This window comes from Diorhabda sublineata, chromosome 11, assembly GCF_026230105.1.
Source record: "Diorhabda sublineata isolate icDioSubl1.1 chromosome 11, icDioSubl1.1, whole genome shotgun sequence".
Classification (NCBI taxonomy): Eukaryota; Metazoa; Arthropoda; class Insecta; order Coleoptera; family Chrysomelidae; genus Diorhabda; species Diorhabda sublineata.
This window is the reverse complement of record NC_079484.1, coordinates 3,807,575-3,830,429: the sequence shown is the minus strand read 5'-3', so window position 1 is coordinate 3,830,429 and position 22,855 is coordinate 3,807,575. Positions and strand designations below refer to the sequence as shown.

General features: G+C 31.6%; 2 protein-coding genes across 2 annotated transcripts; one reads left to right on the top strand and one right to left on the bottom strand.

The window, feature by feature from the left end:
* Nucleotides 1–5,137: 5,137 nt before the first annotated feature.
* Nucleotides 5,138–8,976, top strand: LOC130450415 (uncharacterized). Its single transcript, XM_056788787.1, has 5 exons — nucleotides 5,138–5,255; nucleotides 5,445–5,592; nucleotides 6,050–6,274; nucleotides 7,061–7,240; nucleotides 8,724–8,976. The coding sequence occupies exons 1-5, from the start codon at nucleotides 5,138–5,140 to the stop codon at nucleotides 8,974–8,976; spliced, it is 924 nt and encodes a 307-aa protein (XP_056644765.1).
* A 3,034-nt stretch (nucleotides 8,977–12,010) lies between these two features.
* LOC130450413 (uncharacterized) lies at nucleotides 12,011–21,479 on the bottom strand. The gene is made up of 5 exons (XM_056788786.1): nucleotides 21,471–21,479; nucleotides 20,934–21,059; nucleotides 19,614–19,832; nucleotides 13,525–13,817; nucleotides 12,011–12,218 (listed from the first exon to the last, which is right to left on the bottom strand). Exons 1-5 carry the CDS (start codon nucleotides 21,477–21,479, stop codon nucleotides 12,011–12,013), a joined length of 855 nt encoding a protein of 284 aa, XP_056644764.1.
* Between the last annotated feature and the right edge of the window lie 1,376 nt (nucleotides 21,480–22,855).

Genomic DNA, 22,855 nt, shown 5'->3' with positions numbered 1-22,855 from the left:
ACATAACCTCACTTTTCTAATGTAATTTGTAGTTGCAGATACCGTGAAAAATTATTTCTCTTAGTAAGAATTTGTACGTGCTTATAAGTGTTTAAGTAATAAACAGTCGGCTGGGTACAAGAAAACTAAAATTTGGCAGAATATAGGGAATAATTTCCCCATTTAAAAATACCATGATAAGAAGTGGTGATTAACCACCTGATCTAATCGACAATCAGGTTTTCTTATTAAATGTTTTGTCAAGTCTTCTGCACAATAAGTTCAAAAGTTGATCATATAAACCCCGATCATTCATCTATGTTTAAAAACTTCGCCAGGATCTATTTCGTAACTGTAGATATTTTTGATAAAATTGAGGGATATCACCCACCAACGCTGTGTCAAATGTCGCTCTGTACATATTTCTCCACACATTTCATATAGTCTATAATACATTTTGAATAATTCAAACTCGTTGATCACCGGTCAAATTTCTTTATATACTTGTAATTTTAAGGTTATGTTTACTGGCGAACCAGCGTCATGTTCGCGTTCATTCTGTGCTCTAAAGCTCTAGCTCAATTTCATTTTTTGTCAAATTTAAATCTCTTATTAAGTCGTCAAAAATTTAAGTCGTAACAAAAAGTGTGTTAGTTATGGTGTGGTTAAAAGGTCCTTCATTCGGATTCACAATGCGAAAGTGGCAATCACTGACGTGGTCTTTTGGTTTTCATCAGCAAATTTCAAAATAACCTAATCTAACCTCGTATTTTCGACTAGTGACATTTTGTGTTTATATTTAGATTTTTTATGACACAAAAAAAACTACCTAAAGAAAACAAAACGCACAGAAAGAATATGACGGAGCTGGATAAAGGAGCTGAAAACACGTGTTTAGATTATGGAAAAATTTTTTAATTCCATTTCCTTGCGGGACGTCAAAAATCCTTTTAGGTACAATCATCTAGTGTTCGATAAATAGTTGGAGGGTGCCTGTTTTCGGAACTCCAGCTACATTTTGTAGCATTTGATTCTTCTGAAGATACTTACTGAATGTCGTACTGTATCTTCAATAGTACTTTTCTCAACGGTTCAATTCTAATTCTACAAAGATGTGGTATTTTCCTTTTTTTTTCAAACAGAGTCGAATAGTAATAATTGAGATTTCACTTCCTTCAGGGCCGGATTAAGCTAGCGGCTTGGGGGGCTATAGCCCCGGGCCCCAGGTCCAAGAAGGCTCCATCATTTGGAAAACATATATATATATATATATATATATATTAATCGGATTAAAACGTCTTCCGATTTCCAGTTTTCATCTTTCCCGATCTTCCAAAAGATCTTCTTCCAATCCTCTTTCTCGAATATCCTTCTCGATACCCTTCCTCCAACTTAATCTTGGTCTTTCTTTCTTCCTTCTTCCTCGTGGTGTCCAATTTAAAATTTGTTTGGGTATGCGGTCTTCAGGCATTCTTTGGACATGTCCGTACCAACTTAACTGATTCACCCTAATGTTTCCTGTAATCGTATGCTGCACTTTCATGATCTCCCCGATTCTCTCCATCCAATATTCCATTTCTGTGGCTTGAAGCATTTTTACTGGTTTTTCTTTTAGAGGCCAGACTTCGCTACTATATGTTGTTATACTTTTTATTATGCTATTGTATATTCGATGTTTGTTTTCCTTGGATATTTGTTTGTCCCACAATACACTATTTAGCTGTCTCATTGCTTGTTTTTCTTGGTTATTTCTTTGAGCGATTGCTTTATCTAATCTTCCATCATTAGTGATGATCATGCCTAGTTATTTGTATTTTGTACAACGACTTATTTTTTGTTATGTTTCTTCAAGTATTAAATATTGTTGTACTCCTCCAATACACATTTACACCGTTTTACTCAAATTTACTTCCAGACTCCATTTCCTGTATTCCTCTACTAGCTTTCTTGTCATATATTTTAAGTCTTCGTAGTCCTGTACCAAGATAATTTGGTCGTCTGCAATACACAGGGTATATAGTGTGGAATCAATTAGTGGAATACCCATGTTCTTACATTTTCTTTTCCATTCTTGGATTCACAATTCTTGTGAGAGTTTGTTACCTATTTTTACTTGGTACCTATAGTTTTCATAAAGCTTTTGTACTGCTTTCATTAAGGCCGCATTTATATTCGTTCTTTCCAAGGCGTCCCATAGTTTTGTTTGTGGTACGCTGTCATATGCTTTTTTAAGGTCAACATACAAAAGATGAATGATAAGAAAATTTGGAAAACATTCCATACCACAAATCTGCCGTTTTGATATTATTTTTTTAATTTTTCCGGGCTTCTGAATTCCTTAAGGGGGCCCCGTTATTATTTTAGTCCCGGGCCTTAATCCGGCGCTGATTTTCTCGAAAAGAGTTGATGTATATATTGTTTTGTCCTTCTAGACTACCGTATACACGTATTAACTCAAAATATAAAAATAATAATTGAATAACTCATAATTTAAGAACTCAGTCACTTCGAAGTTTCATTCCTTAGTATCAGAACACCGAGTATTTCGTAATAAATTTTTTTTTCGATAATAGCGATAATCTCTCCTCGGGCTATATGACATTACATGTTATCATGAGACCTCATAGAAATCGTTCGGTCTGCAGATGCTTCCAATGATAATTAAAAAACAAAGAGAAATATTGGAATTCGGATAGTTTTGATTCTAACTAGAAATCAAAGAAATTGTTTTGATTAATAAATTCAGCTTTCTATTACGTATACTAATGTAATTTATCGTACTGTTATTACGAAATTTCATAAGTAGTCGTGAATATCTAAAAAAGAACTTGTACATTGTTAAATCTAGATTAAATTTGGTATTAGGAATAAACAGTGTGTTTAATACGTAAAAACAGTACTTCGACTGACCTTATACTGCCCTATTTGAAATGAATTGTTTCTTATTTATACTAATTCACAAAATATTTATTGAACACAGATATTCAAAGAAAAACACTGCTTGTACATAAATAAAATATGGACTTGTTAGCATAGATTATACAAAATGGTTCTGTTGGTGATATTTTTTAACTATAACAAAAAATATTCCCGAGATATTAATAACTTACATAGCCGTAGTAATTAAAGTATTAAAGTTGTATAAATCGCCATTCTTTCCCTTTGGTTGCTTAAAAATCTGTCGAGAGTCATGTCAATCTATATTTTTTTCAAATTTTAGTCCACCATTCGACTATGTCAGTCTCTAAAGTAAGTTTTTTTATTCTATTTGGAAAATTCTGCTATTTTAGGAAATTTTTTTCATATACTGATAATATGGCTAATTAATTTCATTTTTAATTTATCAAACTATTGAAGAATTTATTCATTATCAAGGACAAACACCGTAACTAATTATTATATTTTTATAAATAATTCACATTGTACTTTAACCATAATTCCAGTCCCTGTGTTGCATACTAAGGTATTCGAAGGCTTGGAAATATATCAGAAATAGTACACTTTTGTGTTCAATTTTGCCACAATCCCACTACGAAAACGAAAAGTCCAGAGAAGGTTTAAAAAGTGAATAAATATGAACATTCTTGGAATTGAATAAAAACAACAAATTTATTTTTCCTTGATGTTTTGTCACAAACGTAACTTTTTTTTGTTGATGACCAGAGAGAGACAGATCGAGAACAAAGTCATCTTACTATGTCAGAATTGTCAACAATCATAAAAGGAAAATACAAATTAGATGATATCTTGATCCCGCGTATACCGACGATTCCAACAGATTCACTATTCAATTTTAAACGTTCACAATTTTCGGTACGTCTGGCATTTGCGATGACCATAAATAAATCGCAAGGCGAGTCGTTGGAAATTGGACAATTATACGTCGCGTGCTCGCGCGTCGGGAAACAGTCATCTTTGTTTATTTACACACCACAAAACAAAGCAAAAAATATAGTTTATTAGAAAGCTTTGAGTTGATTAAGTATCATAACTGTATGTATCTGTCAATATAAAATTGAAACTTTGTTTTGTAAGTGAACTACATCATGTTTAATTAATCGAAAATAATAATAATTCTTTTATTTGTTTTAAGTTTATTTTCGGTATTTTATTTATCGATTGAGGCAGTACGAAGTTTACCGGGTCATCTAGTTCATATATATATTTACACGTATTCTTGTATTTGAAAAAGTTTTATTGATTGCAGGTAAGTTATTTGTATTCGATCCGAGTGAATAGTTTGATATATTTATTACTAACAAGTTCTTTTGTTAACATTCTCAACAATATTCAAGATTATCCGTGATAAAAATTCTAATAGCCTGGAAATGAACTCTCATAAAAGTAATGGGATCAGTGAGTACAGGAAATTCTTTTATTTCGTCAGAATAATGTAACTGATAATTGTTTAGAAACTTTGAAATACAATCTTTCATGAAATTTGATAATCTGGCAACGTTTATTTATTATACGGTTAACAATATTCATTGATTTCATTCATTCACTCAATTTTATAAAGTTTAACCTGAAACGTCAGTTTAAACTGCAGATATATACTTTTCAACGTTTTATAGATGGCGTTTACCGACAAAAGTTAAACGTTACCGGTTGTCTGGTGCTTAAACTTCTGTTCAACATGGAGGATCCGAAGCTAACTGTTTCAAATGGTTTAGATTTTTACAATAATACAAAGAGATTGACGATGCGCCGAGAAAACATAAGACAAATTTCAATAGCAAATTGTTTTCTATTCATTTCTGTTGATACAACTTTCTCAAATGATTCAGCTTCAAAACAAAAAGAAACAGAGAGATTTTGGATTTATTTGAGGGCTCTTCTGTCAGTTGTCAACAGAAAAATGTTTGTTCGGCTCTAACCTGTCAAATAGAGCAATCTTGTTCATTTTTTATTCGAACTAGAGTTTTAACCATAGTTTAAACTATAGTTTAATCTCCGCTTCTACCTTAGGTTGTAAAATTAGTTCCAAATACGTCAAATTCTTCTTCTATCTCATCCTTCTGATACATTCGACCTATTGACTTTGGATTCGCCATTACATTGATCCATCAAAATTAACAGCTTTTGACTTTTAAAACGGACTTTACAGTTAGATTTATGTCAAAAATCAATCAACAATGTCAATAAATTAAATGGAAAAATGTCAAATATATTAGTATGTACTGGATGTCAAGAGAAATTCGATAAAAGAGAACTAATCGAAGGCAGAGATCACGTTTTGTATTGTGGGAATTGTTTTAAAGATGTTTATTGTGCAGGTAAACTGCCATTTTCCACTTGATATTATGCACCATTCGAACAATTCAAAATTTCGTATTGTTTAGTAACAAAATCGTACTTATTTACAAATTTGTACATTCCAATCTAAATCAAAAGTTTAAAAATATCACCACAAATAGTTATTGATATCGATTTCTAAGCCTATTATTTCATAATCAAAATTTTAGCTTCCGGAGACTCCAAATCAAAAGAAACATCCGATTTACGTGAAAAAATCATTCCATATCCAGAAATATTTTCGTATAATAAGAAGAGATCTTTTATCGCTGAAAGTTGTGTTACCAGTAGCTCCAGTACTATATCCCTTTCTAAAAAGTGAGTACGATGATTATTTTCCAAAATAATCGATTCTATTCCAATTACAATAGATAGATCTATAATATCATTGTATCAAAATAAAAAAAATAGCTTTTCTCTTAAGTCGAACTCGTTTTATCCGCTAAGAAATCAATAGATTAAGTTTTTTTCCAGAGGTTAAACTAACAAGTGGGCTAAAAAGTTCTTTCTTCGATAGAATTAGATTTTATTATACAATAAAGTTGTCTTCGAGTACAATTTTGTCTTTATCCTCAAACTAGACGGTAATACCTTCACTGGTGCAAAATTTCTATTTAACGAGCATTCTCTTGAAGACTGATAACAATAAAACGTTGCTGGGAGTCGTAAATATATTTACAACTAATCAACATCTACATTTTGAAATCTAGATCACGTAGAGTACCAAGGTATATATCAAAAATAGATTCATATTCTATTCTAATAATTGTTTCAGGCCTCTCCAGTGTCCGAAAGCAAGTTGCAGCAAATTTGTCTCTCTATTTACTCTAGAATCCCATTTTAGATACGAACACAAAGAAATACCGATAGTGATAACACAAGTGGACGCCCGCAGCGCGCTGGAATTTTATCTGAAAGACATTCCAGACAACGTTACTCAATGCGTTGCTCTGTTTAATATCATCGGCTACGATTTTTCCACTATACTTCCGCAAACTAGGTAAATTACATAATAATACGAGGTGTGATAACAAAATACGATGAATGAAATTTTTAAAGCAGCAAAAAATCCCACGAATTTTGATTCATTTATTAGGATGATATATATGTTTAGAAATTTAGAAATTTTCTTTTAAAATAGACTATTCGAAAGGTTTGTGAAGAGAGGGGCATGAAAAATGAGCAAACGGTTTCCTTTTTATCTCGAAAACGCGTCATGCCTCAAACATTTGGTTTTGAGGTACAAATCTCAGTAGTTTTTGCTGTTTATTCTATTTGTTCGCCCAATGATAGATAATTATTCAATAAATATGTTCTGGTAAACCCTACAAATATATTAATAAATAGAAAAAATTTCTTTTTCGTCAAAAAAACTTTATTCGAGTACTATCTATTATATATTAGAAATTTAAGAACTTTGAAATTTTGTAAATCGTAATTTTTGGCTCTCCTGAATCAAAAGGTTGCCTATACTATTTTAGAAAGCTAACATTGTTTCTGTCTGTACTTCAGAAGACTCATATCTTGAATTTATGATTTTGGTAAGTCTTATAAACCTAAGTCCTAATACAATGAAGGAGGTTATATGATGTGGAATGCCTCTATACTCATAAAAAGGTTTCTGTTTTTGCCCAAGCTACTAGAAATATTACGGAACAGTTAATAAGAATGAGAGGTATTTTATGTTTGTGCTTTAGCCTGGATTGATAAGTTTTAGACGCAGTTTAATATTCCCGTTGAAATTTTTCATTATTAATTTAGTGAATACTTCGATGTTCCATTTTAGTCAAAATAGTACTACACTTTTACAAAATTCAAATGCAAAACCAATGATGGTATTACTGGCTACGAGAATTACAAATTCGGAAATAAGTTTATTCGATGAAAATGTTACATGTCAGATTACTGAGACTCTAGATGGATCAAATACCACTCTGGCTTATGAGGAAGACAACAATTTAACTAGGTAAGTTTTCATATCCTTTTCAGGTACATAGTTGATAGCATATTTTTCCAAATCCTAAATTTCTATTCCTAATTTTGATACCTGCTTGCGATATGAATAAAATTAGTCAAATTTCATATGAAATTCTTCCGTAAAATTCGTTAATATCAACAATTAAGTGTTAATGGAATTCATCAATGATGTATTTAAATATCCAACCAGCTGATTGTGGATCCTAATCCACAACTCCAAATTTATAACTGAACCCACAACAAAATTAGGTTAAGTTTAAAAAACATACAGAAATATCTGTTTTCTAATCTTATTCATCCACGAAATTCTAAAATTCAGATTCTAAATGATGGTTAACTGATCCGGATCACTTTCCGAACATTTAGATCAAGAATTCGATGGATTTAAATAAGTCGTGTGACATATGACGCTGTCATTGTCAAATTCATATGACGTAGTACCAAGTTCCAAAAGACTATGTGTGAAATTTCATGACATTTTGATTAGTCATAAAAAAGTGACAGCCATTTAAGTGAAGCTATTTTTGTTATTTTCTAAACAATGGATTCAAAAAAATTTTATGTGTTAATTTATCATTAATCTTGATGAAAAAAAAATACTGTACAAGCTCAGCAATAGTTATCCGGACTATGCTTCATCGAAAAGAACCATTTGTTATTGGTTTGCTGAATTTTAACGTGATCCTCCAACTGAGGTGGTTATTTCAGAAAACATCAAGAAATTCCACAAATTGGATCGTAAATGTGAGTGCCCGCGTTTATTCACAGTCGATCAAAAACAACAACATGATTCGGAGCAGTGTTTGGTCATGTTTACACGTAATAAATCAAATTTTTTGCGGCAATATGTGACAATAGATGAAACATGTATCCATCACTTCCATCCGAAATCAAAACGATCATCATCTGAGTGCGCTGCAGCAGGTGAACCACGTCCAGAGGTACAACAGTCACCTGAGAAGTTTATGACAGTATTTTCGAATGGGCATGGTATATTGTTTATCTCCAAAAGGAAGAGACAATCCATAGCGCATACTATATAGAGTTTGTGAATTGTTTGATTACAAAAAAACAAGGAAAAACGGCGTCATATGTCGGATAAAAAAACCACTGTTTCGCCGATTCACAACCATTGTTAAATTGAACGAGCTACACTTCAAATTGCTTCCTCATCCACTGTATAGTTAAGATTTAACCCCCAGTGACTAATGGCTAATTCTTCTATAAGCAATGAGAAGTTAGAGAAGCGTTGGAACGATTGTATTGCTCTTGAAGGAGATGAATCGATGAATAAAATCGATTTTTGGCAAAAAAATATGTTTTTCTTAGTTAGTCACCCGACTTATCGAGTGGTGTATATCAGAAACAAACAATTCAAAGTATTGCTATAGCTCTAAAAATCCCTTAGATCGTTTTAGTTCGTTTCTCTGTAGAAATTCATTATTTAAAATTATTCATTTTTTCTGTTTCAGCCCATTGGATAGGATTGTAATATGGATGTCTTCCAATATATTAACCAACCTAAACTACACAGTTGCTGCATCCACGCTTTCGAATCAAATTAGACAGAAATACTTCGGACCCATGCTGCTACTCGGTGATATTCCAATGGATATTTTCAGAAACGGAACGTGTCTGATACTCACCCATCATCATCTATCGGAAATGACTAGAAGCGGAAATGAACCACTGGCTTTGGATGTCGTTATACATAGTCCAGACTAAATAAATATTTTTTAATAATAGTTTCGTTTTGTCTTTCCACTCGTATCGAGTCGAATCAAAAAGTGTTGCCAATAAGTTTTTTCGTTCGTGTCGTTTTAGTATTTTGGAAGGTGTAACACCAATAGAAAGTTACAGGTTATTGTTAAAAGTAAATGGAAACTCTGCGTTTTAGTTGTGGTGGTGTTACAAATCTTGAAACCAATTAGTATGGGAAGAGGAGGTTCAAAAAGTGTATGAATGCGAAAAAATATTACAAAAATACCCTAAGCCTTAAGCAATATTTAGACTAAAGTCTTTTAAGGAATTTTCATTGTTAATTACTTCCATCCTGGTACAATATAAACGGAGAATGTTATTATTGTAATATATCGAATAATTATTTATCTCTACAACCACAAAATCTTGTTTATCTTACTGAAGGAAAAAACCAGAGCAACCAGATAACCTTGCATTTGTCAGATGACAACTGCAGCTGCATTGCTTCCCATTCCCAAAACCTCTTTGGTTTGTAAACTAATTTTGTTTTATTGTATTTCATTCAAACGAACGATAGATAGCAGATACACACACTGAGAAAGCGCCGCTCCAAAAGAAAGTACAGTGAGACCTCAAAAAACAATCACAAGCTGTGCAAATAATGTTGTAGCGTGTGATGATTTTTATTTGTCGGATAAACTGAGTGTCACTAAACATATTTCTAAAAGTGATGTAAGTTTTCCATGTATTTTTTTACGTAGAATACGATGGAGTTGTTAGTTTTACGATAAAACCCACATTATAAGCACTGGAAGTGAAATATATAACGTATGTGAGGCTTGGATACGTCAAAATCAAAATTTTCGTTGTGGTGCCGTATTTTCCGAACGGGGCATTCCGTATAACTGTCGGTAAGCAAAAAGTTAGGTCAGGGGTTCATGAAAAACATATGCAAAATTAGCGCAAATTTTCCATAGTATTCCAAATTCCATAGTAGTTGGACCTGAGGAACCATATTGCGAACTTGTTCGCAACACTAATATAAATATTTCAAATATGCCACCAGCTTTTTCAATCAGTTCTAGTTTCTGAATGTTGAAAAAACTGACCGATCTCGTGTAAGACTCCTTTCAACGAATACTGCTGACATACTGGCATCCAGATGGATCCAGAATGAAAAGAAGCTGGTTCATCCAGATAATTAGGTAGCGGTGGCTCCTCAATAAGTGCACACCTTCAATTTTAATGCATCTCAAAAAAACTAAATAAATTCCGTCCTCTCATTATTTTAATAACTATTTTCATTTAGGAAACAAAAAACCAGACACAGGTCGAAAATCCAGCTGTCCGATCCCAATCGCGATATGTTAGTTCACTACACATCGGAATATTAGATCTGATTGGTCAATCCCATGCCCCCTCACCCCCATAGTCTAGAGCGTTGTTCGAAGTTCATATTAATCTATGTGCACATGAAATCAGTGCACACGGATGCTCGTGAATGTGATAATCGGTTTCGATACGGGAATTTCGATAAAATGGTGAATATGGTGTGCAATATTTCTATAGAAAAAAAGTGTCTCAAATCAAATATATAAATTACGATTGTAACTAAATGTACTTTTAAAACAAAAACTGGTTGTGTGGGTGTTATGAGAGTGATATTCTTTACTGTTTTTTTACTATTTTCGGTAAAATGAAAGTGGCCATATTTCTTCAAATTGAAGATAGATTTATATCCCATAGTTTGAAAAAAATCGGAGACATCGAAGTATATGATTCATTGTCTTTTTGAAAATTTTACACTTTCTAATATTATTATGCCGATCTGTTACTCATACTCAACGCAATACGAGTTTATCTTTTATATTATTCAATTATCCATAATTAACTTGAAAAAACGAAAACATATGGCAATGCTTATACACGTAAAACAGACTGACACTCAAATAACAAAGCTTAAGTATACGGTGTACAACAGATTTCTCTGGAGTAATTGGAATACATAACTAGAAATGGAAACTATAAACTTGTTTAAGAATGGTAAAATTTCGTAAATTTAAATAAGGCTGTCATGTAGAAGTTATTTTCAAACAATTTCTAACCTAAACATAAAATGATTATACAAATTTCATTATACATTATCGGATTATCTAGCGTGTCATTTCACTATCCGTTTCTGAAATATTTTGTCTCCCAAGTTTATGATGAGAAACAGTAATCGAACGGAAACACATCGATTGATTATGAGAACGGAGTAAATAGTAAATATTAAAACTAATTTATCTTTCTAAATAATCAATAAATATCGCACCGTTTAAATTGCATAACACTGTAACGATTATCTTGGATGAAAAAGCTGTTTGTGCCTCCTTGGGATGAAATTTCTCGGATGGAATCTATTGGTTCGACTTCATTTTTGTTACTATTGTGTATTTTTTACCTCTGAAAAGACTTTTTGTTAAAACCACGTTCGTATAAATCTTTTATATTATATTTCCTTTTTTAAAACAACTTCTGCATGAACTATCGGTAAGAAATATTCTTTTACATATCTAGGAATCATCATTATTTTATAATCTCGTGAATTGAACAATGTTACATCTAAAATTTCCACGTTATGGGTCATTCTTGCATGAGAGAATGCAGTTTCGCCTACCCGTAGACCATAAAAGGATAATTTGCAATTTATCATACATTCAACCAGTTCGTTGCATCCTATACAAGCTGTTTGCATACATTTTTCACAAAAAAATCACACAAGATGACATGGGTTGATAATTCAATATATATTTCCAATGAAATACAAGGTATCACGAAACTTACAAGATTAAATTCAACTGAAATTAAGCTTTTTTATGATTGGACAATTTTCCAGGACCTTAATGATGGAATCAGGGATTAACCCTAACTGATCTGTTGAATAATAGAATGGAGATTTGATAATGTAATAAATAGAAATGTAATCTTAACATAAAATGTACAAAAAACAAAATTATTTCAGCTTGATTGTGAAATCAAGCAGCTCCCAGATCTGGTTACTGATAAAAAAATTAGTTTAAACATTCACAAAACCACTTATTTGGTTCTTATCCATATGATAATAATCGATAGGTCTCCAATGTTGTTCATGATGAGATGAATGTAAATAATTTATTCTAGAATTTAGAGCATTCTTCATGGCTGAAGATTTTGTGAATTGATCAACGGTAGGTTGCGGTTGTCCATAGAATTTGATTTGACCTTCTGACGATTCCACTATCGCCCTAAAAACGAAATTTAGTGAATTAATATAAACGTAATATCGCAGTTTCCTCAATACATAAAAGGATTTTTCTACAAAACGGTAGTAAATAGTTTTGTAGATTCAAACTCACATTTTGTGGTTTCTAGAAGGGAAATAAAGAACTACACAAAATATAAGATCCCATAAGCACCCGAGCGAACAAAAAAAGTGGAAAAAAAATTGACTTGCTCCTAAATATATCCATATCCTATATCACACTATCATTGTCAACAAATCTTTGATCATTAAGTCATTTTTGTGAGAGATGAGAATAGAAAATAATCAGAGGATACTAATTATATCCAATAAGGTTCATAAGGTAGCAATTTCAACTTCCAATTAATTAATTTTTATCATTGCAATAAAAGATACTTGGTCTGTTACTTGTTTGTTTTCTTCTGTTAAACCTCAAACCCTAAACGAACAAGCCCTCGCCATGTCCTTGTCTACAGATAAAGTTTTCGTTCCCTTTGATATTACTCTCTCTTATTAGTTTAATTCAGTTTTTTGACGCTAAAGTTCTGCTTTCTTACTGTAAAGTTCCAAATTTTTAAATAATATGCGATTTACAAGACTTTTTAAAATACCTACCAGCTCGAGCACAACAGTCGATGATTGTTGTAAACGCAGAGATTCAAGGTTCAAACCCACTAGCAGCACGCCACGCCACGCCATATTTTTTCTATTCAATTCAACTGTCTGCTTACACACTCAGCCCACCACACGCCTTCCAGTTCTTGGATTAATACATGAAAGGCACCACGTTTATCAAGATTTTTGTTGATTGTATGGGCCCAAAATCTTCTTTTTCTCTTACTGTGCAAAATCACATTCGCTGCAGAACATTCTAAAAACTCTCCATAACGTACTCAACGCTAGTGAAAGTTTTTCTTTTTAAAATTATAGGATAAAATAAGCGTGTCGTCATGTGGCATGCTACAAATGTGTACACAACAATGTACCGCGTGAACCGCATGGTTTAAGGTGGCGTGGCGTGGCGTCGCGTCACTTGAATTTTATAGTTCGTATTCTAGTACTAAATCATTTCAATATATCACTACTTAAAGCGTTCAAATGTTTATTATTCGCCCCCCACAAGTATTAGAAGGGTATACTTTAATTGGAACTTGATATCATCAGTCAACTATGATTCTTATTTGATATTCATTGACTATAATGAATTCATTACGCACTACAAACGAAAAACCCTTTGTTTTATCAATTTTTCGCATTGAAATTGCCCAACAACATTCACGTCGACTTTTAAATAAAAAATTTCAACTTACCTATAACCATTTTCATCTGCGACGTATCTTACTATTATAATATTTCCATCAGGTTTAACCCATCCATAGCTTCCAACGATTGTCCCGTTCGATTCTCGTTCTTCGTCGCGAAATTGTATATTGTGGCTTTCAGGATCTTCAATTTCGTACCCAAATGAATAGGTACCTTTACCTTGTGGTTCAATGCTGTGGTAGTTGGTATAATCCAAAAGAATACTGTCTCTTGGTACGTGATTTGTAAGCGGTAGAGATGATGTGCAAATAATATGATATAGAATGTGAAGAAGAAAATACTGAAAATTGAATAGGCATAATCACTAACTGAATGGTATAATTTTGTTTCTATGAGTTCTGATATCGTGCACGAAGATTTTAGAGCGGGAAGCAAAGAGAGCTGCTTATATTTTCAGTTTCTCTAGCACAGAAAAGTTATTCAATGAGAAATATATATTTTTTGACACCTATATCAAAATTTTCGATCTTAATTTCGTATATATTTTGATAAACAAAATGAAGATATGAAAAGTATAAACTAAAATCATTTGCAGATATTGCAACATTCATTTGCGAGAGTTCTAGACGATTTTTCTGTTTCTTTAGTTTATCAACTTCAATAAACTTTCCTGAAGTTAAAGTTATTTTGATATTGAAATAAAGATTGAATAATGAGGAGTTGCTGTTTGGGTTAGGAGTTTAATTACTAATTATCAGGAGCGATTACTTGTTTTATGAACAAAATCAAGATTTACAGAAATCGTTTATGGTTAATGACTTAGTAAAAATGGGAAAGAAAGTCAGGATCGGGCAGAAATGCGAGAAAATGATAAAGTACAAGAAAGAATCTTTGGGTAAAGTGGCTGACGGAAAACTGAGAGTTAGTTTGCGAAAACTGGACAGAAAATTCAGAATCGATAAGAAATATGTAAGCAACATTCTAAAGGAACAGAACGTAGTACAAAAATCAAGGAAATCGGTACCCAAATATTCTGAAAAGCAACTTACAAGTCTCATTGAAAACGAGTTTTCACCCGCTAAAGCTTTGGAAATAATTATTGATGACGATTCATATTTGACGGGATTGAAACGACAAAAACATGTGATGGATCTATGTTAATAAAGTTAGTGGGAGCTATTGCAGCCGCAACTGAAGCCAATTGAAATTTTTGGCGAAATTTGAAACGAGACTTATATTCTGAAGGTTGGGAATCAACTACACATGTAGAATTAAAAAACAGAATCCACAATCATTTATTAAAATATGGATAGTTGTAATTAAAGTATAGTAACCATATTTTCATACCAATAATTGATTTAAAACCAACAGTTTGTACGGGTTTTTGTCCCCACACCCTTAACTGCTAATTTACTTGGACTGTCTTCCTGCTATCAATCATTGCTTCTAATCATCAAATTCTTATCATATTCTCATTTTATATCCCTCATTTGCATATTACTGAATATGTATATTGTTAATTAACTACGACTAAAATTTTTCTGTAGGTGTATCATTAGATATTAACTGGTTAAAGCAACTCATTAAATATATATAATATGGCGAATTATAAACCGATCGTTAACCTCTGCGATCATATCTGATCCATACTTTAATTGAAAAGACACCCGTATACGATTCCATTTGATTTAATCAGGAGTTTTGTTTTTAAAATTATACGTTCAAGCGATATTCATAAATTTTATGGTTAGTATCAGAAAATTCTTCTTGGAAGCTTAAAAAAATAATTTTATCGAATGATATTTGATGAACATAACGGGTATTCAGGGTTTTCCGCAACTTGATGCTAAAAGTTTGATTGGTTTAAGTATTTTAAATAAATAATTACAATTTATGATAATTTTCTTCAGAATGTCTCTTTATGACGAACGGTTTCTTTGGCATTCACAACTATCTAAAAATCTACATATCTCATAAACCATAAACTTTTTTCCAGTCAAGTTTTTTGTTAAAGAATCGATTGAAAAACTAATTTTTGTCATCTTTAGATTGTACAGATTGTCCCTGTAACAGTTACTGATTGTTAGCCTGTATATTCTTGCATATTAAGCACTATATTGGAAAAATAAACTACATTTTCTTCTTGTCTGTTTGAGGAATGTAAAAGTTGACTGGTTCCCTCCATATCAGCCAAAATATTCTTTTTCTACCAGGTCCACGTATTTTATCAACTTCATAACTATACAAAGCTGTCCCTTAACGTGACAGCTTCTTTTCCTCGTGGAAATATTGAACCAAATCCAGAATCTTCTTATGTATTCAAGGAATGTTAATGATCATGCTTGCTTTCGTTCAATGCTAATTAAAAAAGATAACTAGCTGTCTCCATATCAGCCAAAATGTTTTCTTTCTGCCAGATACACGTATCTTATCAACTTGATGACTGTACAAAGCTGTCTCTTCGCGAGATCAAAGAAATATTTTGTGGAATAGATTAATATCTGGTATTTTTGAAACCCTATAGAAGTTTGAATAGTGAAAAATCCATTCAACAAAACTTGTAAGAACAATATTTGGCACTAACAGTTATTTTGAATTTAAAATTTAAAAGTCAAATTTTAAGCCAAATTTAGACCACGGTCTTGAAGCGCAGCATAAATAGTTCATGAACAAGTTCTCTATATATTTCAAAATCACTAAAGTTATAGATACAATTACAAAAGAAGTTGAAGGAACTAAATACATGTTGATTACTAAACTCGAGTTCAGTCATACATATTTCTAGCGCTCGGGTTCGCATCATGGAACTTAATCCTTTATCGGAATACTATGCTCAAAACATTTTTCAAATTTGATAAATTCCGTTGCAAGAGTATCATATACAAATGTTCTAAATTTTCCCTACGGAAAAATTGAACCATATCTAAGATCAAGTGTAGGAATATCTTTTTGTGGATACTCAAAATAAGTTTGACTCTTTAAAGCAGGTTTTATCAATTTAACAATCAACTATTGTTATTTGAAATATTTCGCAAACGATAACAAAACCTCGTATTTAGTTCTCGAAAGGTTTGTATCGACCCATCAAACACTCGGTATAATATTTATGTATCAATATTTGAAAATAATCAGAAAGAATTTATCATTTGAAATGTTGAGTTGTAATGAAAATAAGAATTCGAAGTTAACAATATAGTTAGCAATATAAAAAAGTGTATAATGAAGAATTTTTCAAAGCACGAAAAAAATTTTAAAAAGTTCAATTTGGAAAATTGTTGCAAATTTTTAGCGCAAAGTAGTTATGTAATAATAATTTTTTGCTCATATTATTATCAAATAACTTACGTAAACTTTTAAAATAATATTAATTTTGAACGAAGATACTCACTTTAGTTGAACCCATTTTCGAAAACACTACACATCGACTGCTAGCTAGCTATCAGTAGATTGCGACATACGCGAATTTCGAAGAAAGGTCAGTTCGGCAAATCTGAACGTTTTATATTTCTCCTACCAAATAAAACTGGGTAATGAAGTGATCCTTTGGGAGAAGAATCTTTTTAACATGTTTGTAAAGTGTTTTGTTTCACAATATCTTTTAGTTTTTCAATTACTGCAGAATAATAATAATTTTCAGCGTTTTCAAAACAATTCAAATCAGTAACTGGGATAATCTTCTCATTATACAATTTTCCCCGGATAATTAATTGATAAGTGATAAGAGATAATGCTCTAAATCACGTTAAGAAAGAAAAAAACCGACTATGGATTTATTAATGTTCGTATCTATAATAGTAGCAATGATAGTAACAACTACATATTAACAGAAGGGTATAAAGTCGTGTATATAAGGTGATATGAATCGGTACTTTACAAAAAAATTTTTTATTCTTCTAATTTAACGCGTAGCAATGTTGTATTCAAATGTTTTTATGTACCGATAATACAGCTGACTAATTTCATTTGTAGTTTGTTAGATTAGTGGGTATATTTACATTTCAGAAACAAGTGCTTCAAATATGATTTTTCCTCATATACTTTCATAGTATTTCATGTTTTTTTTCGTAAGAAACTTTCTATGTGAAATTTCCAATGTTGTCGTGGATTTATTAAAATTTCTGCACAAATCATACATTAATAACAGTCCGAATAATAATAATATTCATATTCAAGACAGGCAGTATATTTTTAATTTATTATTCGAATCTGCACAACCTTTATTAGTACTTTTGCGATTCTCAAAAGGCGCTGACATGACATCACGCCTATAAATTTTGTGGGATATTTAATATTATGTTCAAAATTGTTATGACAGGTTCCATTAAATAAATTTCAAAATGGGATAAACTCATAATTAGCATAATCTATTTTCATTTATCACAGCCGGAAGGCTTCCAAAAATATATGGCCGTTCAATTAATTCAATCATAAATTAATTACAAAAAAAACTTTCATCCAAAGCAAGATATTAAAAACTCCCACAATAAATAAGAAGTGTGTTTAGTATATTTGTATAAATATAAAAATAAATGTTGCTTAGAATTTTGATGAAGTAATAAATTATTATCCAAATGTAACAAAAAGTATAACGTTAAATTTGTATTGTGTATTACATCGTTGCCATCTTTATTTTGCTTTCATTCTTCTCAGGTTTTAGGTTACTGTATCTCGGTAATAAATAACTACATTTAAAAAACTTGTCACATCATTCATCTACTTTGACATAACGACGAAAATATTTAGATAAATAAAGTTTTTTAGACATAAAACTATTCGTTTGAATTTTCGGAGTAGCGAGCTTTTCATCAGCATCAAGCAATCGTGACATCCACCTGGCACATACGCTACAACTCGTGACGATTTTTAATCCGTTGAGATAAGGATACGGGATATTTCAGGTAAACGAAAAGGTATATAATACAACACGTGACGGATTCATTAAGAGTATTGCCTGGAATTCAGTATTCAATCCACTTTGTAAAGTTGAAATATCCAAAAATCAAATCCTAGTTCTTCTCAATCTTTTTAAATTGGACTCTAACATTAGGTAGGTGCTGAACAATAGAAAAAAGAATGTTTAAAATTAGCGGAAACCGTAATTTGTAAAATTTCGTTTTTATTAAATTAAAATTCAACCCGAAATATGGTCTTTTGTTGGGGTTTAAGGGTGTTGTTCAGTAGAAGGAGGATTAGATTAGGTTTAGTCAGTTTCAAAAACCCGAGCTGCATAATCTTCCGTCACAAGTTGTCTAATCTTCATGACAACCACTATCACGAGCTGGCACATTGTAACAGAAATTAAAATTTTATGCCGGTTATTAAAATCACGAGTTGGCGCACGCCTAAATATTTAAGAACTTCCTTAGTTATCTCACGTTCGATCACTAAGGACGTGGATTTTATCAACTATTTCTGGGATAGTTGCTGTCAGTGAGGGCACTAGATTTTCAGTTCCATCTTTCCGTACAATAGAAAATAATAATCATCCAATTTTTCATCTATATTCATTCAACAAATAAAACTGTTTGCTTGTAAAAACATGTTGACGTCAAGATTTATTTGAAAAACTAGCAAATGACAGCGTTTCAAAAATATTTGTACCTATAACGTTAGACTGTGGTATTTTGAAAATAAAAACTAATGAGATTTAAAAAATATATAGAATGTAATATATACTGGCGATAAAACATGTAAAATATATAACAAAATACAAAACTATGTGATTATGTATAAGAAGCGATCAAATCCTACGCTGAAAATAAAAACAGTAACATATAAATTTAGATTTGCGAATAAATAATGAAATAATCCATTTACGGAAATCCAATTAGACTAGATTAGAGGAAAACCGATAAACGTGATCAAAAAAGAACCAAAATGCAAATATTTAGACCTGAAACATATTATGGAATCACAGACTGAAAGATTCCTGAAAAAATTAATCTGCTATGATAAGAGTTTTCCTAGAGAATTAGTTCCACAAGTTATTTTGACTAAACTGATGATTTTTCAACTCATACAATTGTTTTTTAATTGTTATCAATTGTTTTATCATTGTCATATCATTGTCATATCATAACAACTCAACTACTACTAAATGAAAATAGCACTTTTAGTGATGATAATTGATTTTTACTGGCGTTGGTGGATGATTAGCGTGACCTTCTTTTGTAACAACGGCATTGAATCCGCTATGTCCATCGTCTTCGTATTTAACTTTCCGAATAGTTCCATCAGGTTCTACGAGAGAATATTCTCCTTTAACTGCATGGCCGTCGCGTTCCTCTGACTGTTCCTTGATGTCACCTGTGTGGCTGTCCTTCACTCCATACTCGAAACGATATTTCGGATAAGCCTATAAAAATTAGATATAAAATATGATGGTGAAGTAAAACAAATTGAGAACAGTTCATCTAACGTTTGGGGCCCGTCAATTGGCCACCTAGATCGTGTGATTTAACGCCTTTGGACTATTTCTTGTGGGACTATGTTAAGGATAATGTCTACAGGGATAAACCAGCAATGATTGTTGAACTGGAAACCAATATTGAAGCATTCATTCGTGAAATACCGATCGATATGTTGGAAAAAGTTGGCCAAAATTGGACCTTGCGTATGAGCTATCTAAAACGGAGCCGCTACCAACATTTCCATGAAATCATCTTCAAACATTAAATTATAATGATCGTTCTATCGATTCCTATAAGTATTTTATCAATTTTTTCAAATTTTTTGTAGTATTTTTCAAAATCAAATCCTATACCTCTTAAAAAATCATTTATTATATCACCAAATCCGGAAACAAGATTAAGATTAAGTCCACACCTGCTATAAGTATTTTTTTAATGATATGAACTTTTTTGAAAGACAAGAACAAGTTTTCATTGAAATTTGTGATGTATAGATATTCATTAATCAATATTTTAAGCAAAAGGTGATGATATTGAACGAGAAACAAGGAAATATTACATACGAAGACAGATTCTATTACAATGATGAAGATAAAGACAAATAACTGAAACATCCATTATGTACGTCCAGTAATACTATTAACCAAATGGTTTTCTATAAGAATATTTGCAGTAGAAACATTTCTATAAAATACGAAGCTGAAAGTGTTGAAAGAAACATCAATTTTGTAGCTACGAAATTTTGTTTGTTTCTTTAAATTTGGTACGACTAGATGATGGAAAAATCTGATGGAATTTTGGGCGCAAAATGTATTTGGAAGAGAAATTCTTAATAAAACTATAAGTAGAACGCTTTGATGATGAAAAAATGGTTCTAAAGTTGGTAAAAAAATATTTCATTGTTCAGAATTGTAAGAGGTAGGATTCTCCCGTTGAGAACGTCATATTTTTTTGATTTTTGTTGAAATTCTATAACGTACTTTTTTCACAAAATTGTCGTGCAAAAAAATACATTTTTTGAATGGACAAACTTTAATCGAACTTACCGCTGGTTCTTCTTTTACTACTGGTGATGCCACATTCACCGCATGTGGTACCAGTGTGAAACCATGTCCAAGATAATCGACAGGATTAGCGTTTACCAGACTAATCAATAGTACTATATATAACACCTGAAAACCAAATGTGTGTAAGACATTTTGAATTAGTTAAAACGAAATTTCATCCCGTTTCGATAATAGAATTGAGGGAAAATAGAAAAGTGAACGTAACCGAGGAAATGATCAATGGAATCGCATCTTGAGTATATAAGAAATAATATTAGTTAAAATGGTTTACCCTATATCAATATGGTTGTAATCATACATTAAGAAATGTGGAAATCAGATTGCAACCAGCTATTTTTTTGCTGGAAATACTAGTGAAAAATCTGTGAAATAAATCATATTTGCGAACTCTCATTAGATTAAGAAAGAAGTAGAATTAAGATTAGAGTCCTATCAAATTATCCACACAACTAATTTCAAACTTGCACCATACTAACAAAAATACACATTCCACCACACTATTTATGTAAAATATACCTGATTCATTTTCTACTAAGAACTTCTAACTACCAACCATATACTAGCAATTAAGTGAAATCAAAATTGTATTTATATAAAGTCGTTTTTCCCACCTTCTCAAATCACCATCCCCATGAGTGTTCCCATAACATTATTACATCAAAGATTTCATTGACAAAAATGTTAAAGTACTACCAGAAGGAGCTTATACGAGAATAGCGTATACATAAATTGAGAAAAAATATCTTTACGGATCATTATGTAAGAGATTGTCCTAATAAATCGATAAATTACGAGCTATAAATTGAAAAGTAGTTCTTTATATCTTTACTATCTAAAGAACGAATATCGTTTTGATGGTTTGAGAATATTAATTTGTTAATGTCATAATTTACTTCTTTAATGATTTCAATTCGTTTATTACAAGCGCAAATTCGGGTCATATCTCAGTATCAAAAAGAATCCTGTCGAGTAACGCTTAGTGATTTATTAATCGCGTTTAGAAAAGTTTGCTTCAACGCAAATAAATATTTAATAATGGATACATTAGATCCGTAATTTCCAAAGTAGTTCAGGTCGACCACCAGGGTTCTCGGGAGACTCGACGGGGGTTTACGTTGGGAGTGACAAAAAATGAGGTACTTGAAAACTGATTTGGTTTCTATTCTGAAGAACTAAACTGTTGACTTAACTTCTCCTATCAATATAAGCAGATAATGTTTCAAAAAGATTAGTGACTGTTACGTGTAAAAACTTATTCCATATTCAGTACAACACGTCAAGACTTGCCGTTGCTACAAAGTAAAGTTGGATAAAGCCACTCCACATCCACAGTACAATTTAATTGAAAATTTATTTAGCTGATTTTTTTTTTTCGAAAACTGTTTATTCGTCGTTCAAACTCAACCACAACGCAAGTTTCTTAACTTTTTTCGAGATTTGGAAATTGGTAGTAATTTTCGATTCATTTATATAAAGGATATCCAGCATAAGAGTCATCACAAAATATGTTGATTGGTGGCAATTTAAAGGATCTCAAACATGTGCCAAAAATTTCGAATAAAATTATTTTTTTCGCAGCCTTTTACCTTAAAAAGCAACAAGTTTGGTACACTGACTAAGACTGTTGAAGGCAAATAATGTAAGAGGCGATCGAACCATTCTAAGGGGTTATTAGGGGCGACCTAACCTTAAAATTTCCTAAAACTTGGGCTTTTTATTTGTGAGTTAGGTTACCAAAGCTTTATTATTTTTTGAGGAAAATTGGAATAACCAAAAACATGTTTTAAATAATGTTATTTGATAAAGAATGGGCTATGAACTTATGAATCAAATTTAACTTTTTTTGGTAATTAAATGATTTTTTTTTGTGAATAAGATTAGGTTTTTGTAAATATAAAAGC

Bases quoted from the DNA above. Each gene is read 5' to 3' on its own strand.
- LOC130450415 (XM_056788787.1), top strand. From the start codon at position 5,138: ATGTCAAATATATTAGTATGTACTGGATGTCAAGAGAAATTCGATAAA. The intron at 5,256-5,444 runs GTAAACTGCCAT...TCAAAATTTTAG, and splicing joins TAAAGATGTTTATTGTGCAG to CTTCCGGAGACTCCAAATCA. The intron at 5,593-6,049 runs GTGAGTACGATG...TAATTGTTTCAG, and splicing joins ACTATATCCCTTTCTAAAAA to GCCTCTCCAGTGTCCGAAAG.
- LOC130450413 (XM_056788786.1), bottom strand. The intron at 19,833-20,933 runs GTAAGTTCGATT...TAATTTTTATAG, and splicing joins TAGTAAAAGAAGAACCAGCG to GCTTATCCGAAATATCGTTT. The intron at 12,219-13,524 runs GTAAGTTGAAAT...TTTCGTTTTTAG, and splicing joins GCAGATGAAAATGGTTATAG to GGCGATAGTGGAATCGTCAG.